This window comes from Salvia miltiorrhiza, chromosome 7, assembly GCF_028751815.1.
Source record: "Salvia miltiorrhiza cultivar Shanhuang (shh) chromosome 7, IMPLAD_Smil_shh, whole genome shotgun sequence".
Lineage (NCBI taxonomy): Eukaryota > Viridiplantae > Streptophyta > Magnoliopsida > Lamiales > Lamiaceae > Salvia > Salvia miltiorrhiza.
In genome coordinates, this window is record NC_080393.1 from 52,528,238 (window position 1) to 52,541,358 (window position 13,121).

General features: G+C 35.7%; 1 protein-coding gene across 1 annotated transcript; it reads right to left on the reverse strand.

Moving 5' to 3' along the window:
* Nucleotides 1-3,785: 3,785 nt before the first annotated feature.
* LOC130994382 (uncharacterized) lies at nt 3,786-5,809 on the reverse strand. The gene is made up of 2 exons (XM_057919426.1): nt 4,074-5,809; nt 3,786-4,001 (listed from the first exon to the last, which is right to left on the reverse strand). Exon 1 carries the CDS (start codon nt 5,807-5,809, stop codon nt 4,319-4,321), a length of 1,491 nt encoding a protein of 496 aa, XP_057775409.1. The 3' UTR covers nt 3,786-4,001; nt 4,074-4,318.
* Nucleotides 5,810-13,121: the final 7,312 nt, after the last annotated feature.

Consider the following 13,121-nt stretch of genomic DNA (forward strand, 5'->3'; position numbering starts at 1 on the left):
AAAGAAACCCTAAGCGGCTACTACTAGCGGATACTTTTTACTGGCGGATAATAGTACCATGTCATTTATAACTGGTGTTTATATCACAATATATATAAATTTTATTTATTAGAGTTCATATTAATGGTTGTTGTATTTTTTTCAATTTTGAAGAGCTAAAGCTAATTCAATTGTGATTGGACAATTGAACCGGCAACTCTAGTATGGGAATCTATAGGCTTTGCAGAAAAGTGTAATTCACGGGTATTGGAATACTTTTGGCACGGCTTTTGTGGGTTTCTTTGACCATATTGAAGATTTGATAAGGTCGAAATCTTGGGTAGGGCCCATTAGGGTAACTTTTTATGTTAAATTAGGGTAGAATTTTTGAGAAGCAGCCACACCATCACCACATTCTAGCGGATACTGAATTTTTTCTTCGGAGAGTGAGAAGCAGCCGCTGTTTCATTTTTTCAAACGAGGAGTTCATTCGGTCTTTCTTCAAATCCATTCACGCCATGGCTTCTTCTTCAAACCAAGTAAGTATACTACATTTTTAAAATAATCACGTTTTTAAAATTCACGGTTTACTGTATTATGCATAAAATAATAACGTTTTTTAGGTTATTCAGAATTTAAAAATTTATAACATATTAATTAAAACATATAGAACCATAATAAAGTAATATCCGCCAGTAATTAAGTTTTTTAAGAAGTAGCCGCCGGGTTTTTTCAAACCCAGCGGCTACTTCCTAAAATTATTATTTACTGGCGGATATTACTTAATAGTGGTGCTATATTTTTTTATTTATGTTTGTAGCAATTTAATAGTTAATTATTCATTATTATTAGTTGATGTTTGTTAATTCATTATGTTTTGTAAATTGAGTTATTCATTATGTTTATAGTATTGAATTTTGTTTTGTACTTGTAAGAAAATGTTAGCTATATATGTTAGTTATATATGTTTTGTATGTGTTAGATACACTTGTTGAATTTATTTGTTTTGTATTTGTATAGTATTGAATTTTGATTTAGATATATAGTGTAGTTGAGTGTTGTTACAAGTTTGAGTATAGTTTCAGTGTTGTTAGAATTTTTATTTAGTTGAAGCATATTTAGATATATTTAATCGTCTATTTAGATCATTAGGGTAATTTTACTGTATTACGCATAAAATAATAACGTTTTTTGGGTTATTCGGAATTTAAAAATTGATAACATACTAATACAAACATATAGAACCATAATTACCTAATATCCGCCAGTAATTAATTTTTTTAAGAAGTAGCCGCCGGGTTTGAAAAAACCCAGCGGCTACTTCTTAAAAAAATTAATTACTGGCGGATACTTGTTTATTGTGGTTTTATATTTTTTTATTTATGTTTCCAGTAATTTAATAGTTAATTATGCGTTATTATTAGTTGATGTTTGTTAATTCATTATGTTTTGTAAATTGAGTTATTTTTTGTATTGAATAGGTCCGTTATTCGAGGCCCGAGCAAATCAATCGTCCAACAGTTGAGATCAGTTCGTACAACAATATTACTTACCTATCGACAGTAGTCCAGAGACTAACCGAAGTTGGCGGTTTTGCACTGGAGAATACGTTCAGGCAGGGGTGCTTTGGATTTATGTTGGATTGGCAGCCGGGCCAGAAGTGCAATGCTGCATTGCACCATATTGTCTCTCGTCATCTTCAGATCACGGCCTTCAATGAGGATGATGAGATCTCCTTCCACATCAACGGGAGGAAGGTTGAGTTTACTCCGAGAGATTTCGCTCTCGTGACAGGATTGTCCTTTGGGGATGATCCTTTTGACCCCGAGGCTGAGCACGATCTGAGCCGCGCTCAGACATTTAGAAAATTTTGCCGCTCTAAGCCGGTGTCAGTGCGGGACCTGGCCGATAAATATTTCGACACCGACAATCCAGTAAAAGACCCCGACGGCGGGTTGTACCTCCGTGTGGCCCACTTGTTGGTGCTACACGCATTTGTATTAGGAGTGGACGTGCGACGACCCGTGCAGTCCTGGACTTGGAAGCTGGTGGATGATTTGCCGGCCTTTTCCAGATTTCCTTGGGGATCGTGCGCGTATAGAAGCTTGAACTACAGGTTGAAGCACAGCACAATCAAACAGGATTGTAAAAAGTATCACTTCTACGGTCCTTCTTGGGCCCTATTCATTTGGGGTCTTGAGAAAATTCCCTATTTGGGCCCAGCCATAGCCATATGCAATGCGGGGGTTTACCCTAGATTTCGGAGGTGGACGTTCGTGAAGACCAAGTTGGATGGGTTACAGAGTTATTTTGAGTCTCCGGTAATAATTTAGTTGTTTATTTGTTAATATTATTTTATTTTATGAATATTAATGTTTGACTACATTTTTTTTGTTTCTAGGAGAACGGGATATGGGAGATGGTCCCCGATGAGTACGAGGCCAAGACATCTTACTGGCTATCGGTGGCAGGCGTCAATGCCGGGATAGGGGTTCGAGTACCAGAGCCGGCAGTCTTTGGTCATAGGCAGCCTCGGCAGCGCTATACTGGTGGGGACCACAACGAGGATGCTCCTGATCATCAACCTCGGCGTCGCAGTATGAGACAGGATACTGGCAAGCGCCCGAGGGGACAAATAGTGGACACCTCATCGAGCAGCAGCCATCACGATCAGAGCATTGGGGGCGATCACCCCGTTGATTCTGGTCGAAGGTCTCACAGTCACAGAGCCCCGAGGCCTAGGCACGAGGATGCTCCTGCACCTTCACAGTGGAGCGAGGAGGATTGGCAGCGCATGCAGCACATGATGCGCGAGAGTGAGGAACGGGTAGCGAGGACCGTTGAGGACAGCCTGTTCAGGAGGATTAAGAGATATTTCGAGGACAAGTTCGATGCTATGCGTTGCCGATGCTCGCATAGCACTGATGTTCACGTGCCCAGACCTGCTCCACGATCTCACTCTGACAGGAGACGCGAGCCCCAGCCCGAGCCCGACTCCGATCCGGCGCAGCCTACATCCTCAGAGGCCCCATCGCATCACCAATCCCCTGCACATGAGTCTCCTGCACGAGAGGTGGGACAGACTACTGGTGATGCCATGCACACCCCGCAGTGGCAGCATGATCCGTTTGGTGGCCCGACTAGTTTTGGGCATGTGCAGACTCCGCACATGGGTGTCCACCACATGCCCACATTCGAGGCGTCCAGTTCTTATGGTGGGCCACGCTACTCGTGGGCTGAGCCGGGCACGAGTTCAGCATACCCTTTTGAGCCGGCCCATTCTTCGGCTCCGATCCTGACTCAAGATGAGATGCACGAGTATTGGAAGCAGTTTAGAGGGGTATGTTGTCGTTGCATTAAATTTACAAGTCATTTAATTTAAATTATGTCAACATTGTTTAACTTGCGTTGTTTTAAGTGAATTATAGGGAGTTTCTGAGGCAGTTTCTGAGGCAGTAGCTGCTGTTCCCCTCAGTATTTGTGCACCGGAGGCTCCACGCAGAAGTCGCCGAGAACGGAACCCATCGGCTGCACTTCGATCACCATACGTGCACAGCGCCGTGCCGAGACCCGTCGACTCACAGTATGTTGACGGGTTTGACCGTATGATGAAAGCTGGCAACCGTGGCAACTACCGGACGATGTCGGTGGCAGAGAGCGAACACCCTCTCCCGTTTAGCTTTTGGACCACTATGCAAAACACGAGGACTGACCTTTCGTCCAATGTTGGTTAATTTATGAATCAGTTGTTATCATGTAAGTCTGGTCACTTGTTACTTGATGCATCCGCTGTTGTGGTCCTTTGAGTCGGCCTCTCACCAGCTGAAGGAATTCTAGATTCTCTTGGTCGACCAGCTTGTCGACGAGAAAGGTTTGGCAAAACAATATCAGTTGCAACTTCAAACGGAATTTCCCAGTGCTCTAAGGGAGGCAAGTGATTTACTGGACCGGAGTATGTTTGAACCAGTGAACTCCGCAGGTAGTAAGCTTCCACGTAATCTTCCACTGGCTCTTTCGCCTCACTGCGAAAAGAAAGATTATATTTAGTAGGCATCTAATAACTGTAATTTTATAATAAAATAGATTTAGCATACGTAATGGCTGCGATCGCATGAGAACACGGCATGCCGTCCAGGTCGAATTCATTGCATTCACAGCTCTTCGCTTGAAGGTCAACCATGAAGCGACGATCACCAGCACGAACCCTGTATTTTCTCTCGGAGGTCCTCTTCGCAGTGTAGCGACGACTCTTTGAGATCTCCGCACTTATCTTCTGTTTTGCCTCTGGAGTAAGAAGGTCATCGCTCTCTTCCGCAGACGCAAGCCTGTCATTGAACCACTACTCCAGAACCATCCTGATTGCCTCCAGCATGGAGCATATAGGAAGGCGTCTGGCCCACAACAAACGGGCATTCAAAGCCTCGGCAGCATTAGATGTAAGAAAACTATAACGGGTCACCGGACTTTGTGATCGTGCCCACTTCTCAGGGCCTACGCGCATCAACTTCCCGTATGCCGCCGGCTTCAATTGAGCCATAGCCGACATTGCACGTGAAAATTCTGAGTCCGTGTAGGCGTATGCAGCCTGGCGGAAAAGCTCAACAACAGCTTGCCCGTAGCCCTTAATTTTGTTCTGCAAGTGGTAGTAGCAAAGACCGTGAGTAGCATTTGGTAACTCGCTCTTCACAGCATTAGCAATGGAGACATGCGCATCAGAGACAACTAGTAAGTTGTCGGGCTGACCAAAAGTTTGTCTCACATTTGAGAGGAACCACTTCCATGACTCATCATTCTCGATCGGCCCGACACCAAATGCCAACGGAAAAACTTGCTCGTTTGCGTCTTTTGTCACGGCGACGAACAAAATGCCATTGTTCTTCCCCTTCAAGTGTGTGCCGTCGACCACAATCACTGGCCGAAGCGAAAAGAAGAAAGGTGTGATGGAAGCCGCAAGAGCAAGAAACAGATGTTTGAACCGGTTGTTTTCGTCTACTTCCAAATCCATCACGGTGCCTGGATTCGCTTGACTTAGGGCATACAAATATTTGGGCAGAAGAAGGAACGAATCATCAATTCGACCGTATATCTTCTCTAAGCTGAGATTTCTTGCACGCAGCGCGACATCATATTTGATTCTGACGCCAAATTCACGTAACAACTCCGACATAATAGATTTCGGCTTAATGACCTCTCCGTCATCGCGTATTCTTTTTTCCACATAAGCTGCAACCACATTCGAATGTGCCTTTATTAGTTTCAAAATGCCCAACTCCCCTTCGCAAGAGTGCTCTTTAAACTTATGCACTCCCCACATCCCTCCGCCGTGACAAGATGCACGCACATCGAACTTGCACTTATCAGAGTGCTTGCACTTGTAATAGAGGCGTCCCTGATCTGAGCGTACAACTTTTGCCTCAGCCCCTTGCTTCATATTCCAGAAGCCAACAGCAAGGACCAATTCTTCTTTACTGTTGTAAAAAGAGTTCTTCCCCAAATCAGCAACTCTGGACAGCTCACTCTCGTGAGCAACGAGCGAAGTCGTGGCGTCCACTGGAATCAACGGAACTATCCAATTAGATAGATCACCGGTCGAGTCCGTCGGATTTCCGTGACGGGTTCTACTTTGTCGGATCCAACCTGCTCGCTCGGTCGCCGTGAACTCTATCAGATCATCGTCTAATAAATCCTCAGAGGCGGTAGAATCTGTTCCCGACTCGTTCGTTGGATCGTATTCTTCGTCTTCTTCATCAGAATCGTCATCAGGTTCTTCGGCTTCGTCTTCAGGTTGTACGGCTTCATCCGTCCACACCTGGTTGAATCTCCCGCACATTTCATTCAGATTCCATGCGGATTCGTCCAACGGTTGCCCATCCCATGAAAAGTACTGTGTTGGAGGCGCGCTCTCGCAAGCATGATACGACGTCTCATACTGACTAGATTGTGCTTCATCATATCCGTATCCCGAAGCCTGGCCAAAATCAAAAGTAGGGATGTACGCTTCTTTGACCGGGTTGTTGTTGTGCTCAACGTACACCATGGGATATTCTGCAGTTTTCAACAAGCCTTGCACATCATCGTCGTCACTTATTACGCATTTCGTCTCCCTTCCAAATCGATTGGTCGCCAAATAATACAATTGATAGTTCGGGCTCAACGAATGCGTTGTCAGCACATTGTTGATGCTGTATATCAGGCTCGCAACTGTTTCATTTAAGAGGGGAAGGACCTCCGTAGCCCCGCCAACATAGTGTATACCATCGACGACTCCGTTGTATCTCACATATATGTATCTCACGAATTCCATCTATAAAACCACATAAAATATAGTATTAAAATACGCTTAAAAAGTTTAAAACATCACAATAAGCTCGAAAAATAAAGTATCCGCCAGAATATTGTTATCCGTCACCAGTAGCCGCTGACCTTGTGGGGTCGGCGGCTATTGTCGGCGGCTAATGAAATTCTGGCGGATAGTTTAGTTTTTTTGTTCAAAACATTCAATTATATTAGAAACAGGTTTAATATTTCTCTAAAAAGCTTTTAAATGTCAGATAATAAAGAAATTCATTAAAATAATGTAAAACATGCTCTCAACGTTAAAAACAACATACGATTAAACATGCAAACTATAATTTATACAAACAATACAGGAGAATCACCTTTTCGGGCTGAAATTCAACACAAATTGCCTGCTCTCGCACAAAACCACTCAAATCTTTAGAGTATGCCTGAATTTCTGAAATTCAAGGTGAGTATTTCAATTTGTGTTTTGGTCATTCACAAATGCAGCCTTATAAGGACTAAACTTGATTCCTTACAAACGTTTCACGTGAAGTGTAGTGTTCATTCAATACGGCTTCAATCTATTATTGCATGTCACCTCACACATGCATAAAATTAGCATTGATGCCCCATTACAACCAAAATTTTTGCAGAGTCACCTTCTCAGTATGTACTTTTAATTTTTTACTATAAAATTAACAAAAAAAAGCAACAAATACAAAAGAGTAATGCGTATGTTATATTTAAACATTCATAACAAGCTGAAAAATTAACAATTATACATATTTTGACATAAAATAATATTTTCTTCCTCACAGACCCAGTATCCGCCAGAAAATCGTACAAAAGACCCAGTAGCCGCCATATATGTTTTATTAGCGGCTACTGATAAAGAAAATAATTTAATGGCGGATACTTTACTTTTTGGCTATAGACTATTATTTCATTTCCGAATATATGAATTTCAAAATAATTGGTATATAATTTCTTATTATTTTATGTGCAAGTCTATTATTTTATGTGTAGTCAAATCATGCATAAAGTGAGTGTTATTACCCCCACTATAATCCAAATTTTGGCAGATTCACTATCTCTCATATTTCCCATCCATGTGTACTTCTTGTACTGTAAATATTTCACTATCTCTCATATTTCCCCTTGTAAAATTAAATAAAAATCTAAAAATAACGGTGCATATGTAACAATAAAAGATCACGAAGGATAAAAATTCACAATCATGTTAATTATGAAAAAAAATATTTTTTTGCAGCGAATAACACAAGTATCCGCCAGTAAATAGTAGCCGCTGAATAGTAGCCGCCAGTAGCAAACTTCAGCGGCTACTGCGGCCGGCTACGAATTACTGGCGGATACATGGTTCACTGGTTTCAGAAAAAAAAAAATTCTTAAGAATTGACATATTTGTGATTTTTTTGGCCTTCTTATCAATGTTTGTAACATACAAACGTCCCCTAATTTATTATAAATTTGCAAATCTATTTAATCTTATAATGCATGAAAGTGACGTGAGTTGACATTTTCTCACATTTTGTACCAATTTTAACTGTTTTCTTACACAACTCTTACACAATTTCCATCATCATCAACTTTTACACAAAAAACCAAGCAACCCATCACCATCAAACTTGCTTTTCGGTCTTTGACTTTCAAAGTGGGTAATTTTGCAAGACATATTATAGATGTGGGTAGATTCCCCTATTAACACTTCTTTTTATATATATTTAGTGTTATATTAAAAGTTTTACTTATGTCAAACATATGTAATAGTTATAATTTATAATTGTATAATTACTATTGATGAATGTATATTATCATTAGTATATATTTGTGCTATCTTGTATTTAAATTTGGTATACCTTATATCAAACAAATGCAATAGTTATAATTCATAGTTGTAAATATTACTTATCACAAATGTATATCTTATTATGGTATTTAATTTGAATTGTATTACTTGAATAACTAAGATTGTTTCTGGTATTTCAATTTGAAATGTAATACTTATTCATTTGAAATGTAATACTTATTCGTTTGAATTGTATTACTTGAATAACTAAGATTGTTTCTGGTATTGTTTGTTTTTATGTAGGTTTAAATAAAATGTAAACCTGTCAAGTTGTGTGAGTTGATTTCCTTGTTGAATGATGGCCAAAAACAGATTAGAGATGTTGGTTTTGGTGGTTTGTTGTATATGAATGAGTGGAAGTATGTTGTTTGGAAGAACATAATATGGTTTATAGAAGAGTTTAATCCTTGTTCTCGTGTCTTAGCTTTTGAGAATGGACACAATTTGGTTCTGACAGCTGCTGATGTAGAAGATTTGTTTTTATTACCTAGACCTAGGGAAGAAGAGTGTGATGTTTTATCCTATGGTAATGACACTGTTGGGTTTCAGTTTGTTGAAGAATTTAAGAATAGGTTGGGGTTTGGGGGCTGTTCCTACCCAGAAATCGGTGTTTGATCTTATCACTAATAGGAATGATGTTAGATTTAACAATGGTGGTGAAGATTTTGTTATACTTTTTATTCTCTATGCTCTTTCTACTTTCCTGGCGCCTACCTCCAATACAACCCTTGAACTAAATCTTCTTAGAACACTTAAGCATGTTAGATATATTCATAAGTTCGATTGGCGTTTATTTGTTCTGAAAAAGCTATACAAAGCACTGGAATCATTTAAAAGTGGTCATTACAATGTGCTTAATGGTTGTTTGCTTATTCTTCCTCTGCTCTACTGTCACCATTTCAAGTGGCAAGGTATACGTCTGCCATTTAACTTGCCACTTATAAGGCATTGGACTTCTATGAAGTTCAATACTAGATTTAAGGAAGAATGTATAGGGGAGACAATTTTTGGAAGAGGAGAGTGGGTTCCCTATAAGTGCAGACAATGACGAAGAAGCTGCTGCTCATGTGGAGGAAAATGAGCAAGATATGGAGTGTGGGAATAGAAATGAGCAAGATAGGCAGGCTAGGAATAGAAATAACCAACATAGAGAGAGTGGCAGAAGAAATGAACCTGAGGGACGTCCAGGAGATCAAGATGTTTCAGGGAGCCGTCAATTCATCACTTACGTACTTCCAGAAGGCGAAAAGTCTGATATGTGCATTGATGCCATATCAAAAAATGTAAGTTTTATTTTTATAACAATTCAAATTTTTAATTTTGTTATTCTTATTCATATATCTTACTTTGTTATTTCTTTTTAATTATGTCTTTATAAATTAGTTTAGCATTATTTGTATAATTAACTTCTCATTTTATTGATTTTTAAATGTAGAAGGCAAGCAAAATGTGGAGGAGGAGAAGAAAAATTTTATTCTTATACTAGTATAATCATTCGTGCGATGCACGACGAACATTGAAACTAAAATAATATATTTAAATAAATAAATATTAATATTAAATAAAATTAAAATATATATTTTAAAATAAATAAATTAAAACAATCTACGTCCGTCAATTATTTAATAAAATCCCGAATTTAAAAATATAAATTTTCAACTTTGTATAAAGCGTAATGATAATTAAAGTTATTAAATAAATGTAAAAAAAATCAATGATAAAAAATAGCATTAGTCATTATTATTATCGAATAGTATATACGTCATAATAAATAAACACTCCATCCGTCCGTGATATCGTTTTCACATTGTGGAAGACGCGGGTTTTAATAAAAGTGGTGGATAGTAGTAGATTGTAGTGAGTGGAGTTTTGGTCCCACTATTGTTGTGAGTGGAAGTTTGTGGACTATACTTCTATAAATGGAAGTGAAAATGATATCGCGGACGGACCGAAATGACAAATGTGAAAATGATATTGCGGACGGAGGGAGTAAGTATTTTCATACACAAACATATATATATAAAATTGTAAAATTTTAATAAAGAGATTAAATACAATATTTTAACTTTTAATTTATTTCATAACTTATTCGTTTTAACCTCATTTTTCATGATTTTTTTACTATATTAAATTTAAAATGTGCATATTTTTTAAAATTAAATCGTGTGATAATGTTTACAAAAGGATTAGAATAAAAATAGTGAAAAAATGGTGGGAGAAGAGAGAAAAAAAAAAAGCGGGAATAAATGGAGGGAAAAAGCCATTTTTTTATATCAAATTAAAGCTATTTTCATAATCTTTAATTTGAAATGTATATTAAATATTTAACCATTAATCAAATTATATTACAATTGAAACGAAAAAAGAGAAAAGGAAAAAAAAAAACATGCAAGAGTGAGTGTGAATTGTGAAAAAAATTGGTACTCTAGAGTATAAAAAAAAATTTAAAAATTACATTAAAAAGTATTCGTTAAAATTATCCTTTTGTATATTATATAAATATAGATATAAGTTGATGTCATATATTTGCTATGAACAAAAGAAATTAAAATTGAAAATAAAACTAATTAAATAAAATAGAAAGATAAAAAAGATGTAGAAAATAAAATAAATCAAAACATAAAAGAAAAAGGTGGAGTAGAAAGAAAAATGAGTGGAACGCAATTTTTAAATACTTGCTGAAAAATAGGAAGCAGTTAAAAAAAAACTGATTTTTAAAATTTGGTGGGGAAAAATAATCGTTAAACTGCCTTTTTATATATTATATAGATAGATTATATAGATATGTTTAATATATTTAATATTTATATAATTCAGCTAATAGCTCAGCCCAACTTTCAGAAAAAAAATAAAAAAGCTTTAAACATAATAATAAAAATTAGTAGTTTACTTTTATAAAAAATAAATTAAATTTGTAAAAAAAATTATAGAGGTAACTTTTTATGTGCTTTAAATATATCTATTATTAAATCAATATAAAGAGAACAATTGTTTATTAATTTACATCTGGAGGGATCCCCCATATTGAAAAGGCCTCAAAACTTGTCCATATTATCCGTGAATATTGCCTGCAATCAATCCACAAAGAAATATAAATCCCAATTTTTCCGAGGTGAAACAAAAGGAAAACTAAGACTTGAGAAACACCAAATGTTGATTATGAGGCTAAATATTGATCCTAAAGTAGGGAAGCAATAATCTACATGTAGAAGGAAAGATTAAGCAATTACTAATTTAATTGTGGCTCTCATAATGAGAATAGAAAACACAATTCCCACACCTACAGAAGCTTCCAGAAACAACATAACATATTTCTCGTTTACAACACCCATCCAAAACTTTGACGCAAAGACTTGCGTGCGTTGGTGCAGTGGTTATACTCCATAAAGCCCCACTTCATTTGAGGTCTCAAGTTCGAAACCCATGCCCCCTTTTTTCAATTTTTTTCTTTTTTTTTCCTTTCCTTTTTTTACACTTTTTGGATTTTATTTTTGTGGTTTTGTTTTTTTTTTTTATACGTTTTTTTTCATTATTCCTGTTTTCTTTTTCTTATTATTTTTAATTTATTTTTTCATTATTTATATATTTTCTTTTTTTTAACTGTTTTACGATTGTATTTTTTTTTTAATTTTACTGTTTTTCTATTGTAATTTTTTTAATTTTACTGTTTTTCTATTGTAATTTTCTTTCTTTTTTTTACATTTTTTTCATTTTTCTATTTTCTTTATTTTTTTATCTTTATATATATATATTCTTTTTCTTTACAATATTTTTTTTCTATTGCATTATTTTTTAATTTTACTAATTTTCTTTTGCATTTTTTAATATATTTTGGTTTTTTTATCCTTTCGGTATTTTTCGTTTGTTTTTTATTTTTTGTTTTTCTTTTGTATTTTTTATATATTTTTGTGAAAAATGTAATATTTTAAAATATTACATTTCTTCATGTCAATAATTATTTTTTATTATAATAATAATTATTTGATAAAATAACTAAATGTAATGTTTCTAAATAATTACATTTGTTCACGATAATTGTTACTTTTATTTATGAGAATTTGTACTTTTAGTTATTTGATCAAATAATTATTTGTGTAAGCAAAAGTAATAGTACTTTTAGGGTTTAGTATTCCCTATTTATGGTGTAGTATTCAGTGTTTAGAGTTTACAAAATATTGAATGATGGTTAATATTTATATTCACATAAGTATACATTTAAGCATGGAAATGTATATCTTAGATAAAATTAAAGTAAATATTGCCATTTGAATTTATTATTGAATGGCTAGGGTTTATTATTGAATATGACTAGGGTTTAGTATTCAAGGTTTAGAGTTTAGTATTCCCTATTTAGGGTTTAGTATTCCGTGTTTAGGTTTAAAAAATATTGAATGATAGTTAATACTAATATTCACATAAGTATACATTTATGCATTAAAATGTACTCCCTCCGTCCCATTATTTATGGGACAATGCTTTTCGGCACGGAGATTAAGGAGAAGCAAATTAGGTGAAAATGATGTAGGAGTATATATTTAAGTTTGTATTTAAGGGATTGTTTAAATTTTTTGTTATTTCTTGCAAATATGCAGTAAATGTTTTCCAAAAATTGTTTTCATAACAAAACTAACAAAAATTATGAAACAAAATGCTGAAAATAATTGCAGAAATCTCTTGTTCTTGGAGAATGAGTTTATTAGTGAATTTATGAAACATAAAATTAGTTTCGCCAAATGCAAAGACCAAACAAAAATTATGTTAATGGGGAAACCAAACAAAAATTTTGTATTCCTCCTGATGCAGAAATCAAACAAAAATTATGAATATAAATTTAAAAATCTCTTGTTCTTCCAGAAAGCTTCGCATTCTTACTGAAACCACCAAAACCCCTATCCTCTAATTATCATTGCACAACTATATTAAAGAATCATGAAAATTAAAATTGAAATAAAAACCCACAAAAATTGTAGAAATTGCAGAAGATTTTAAACTG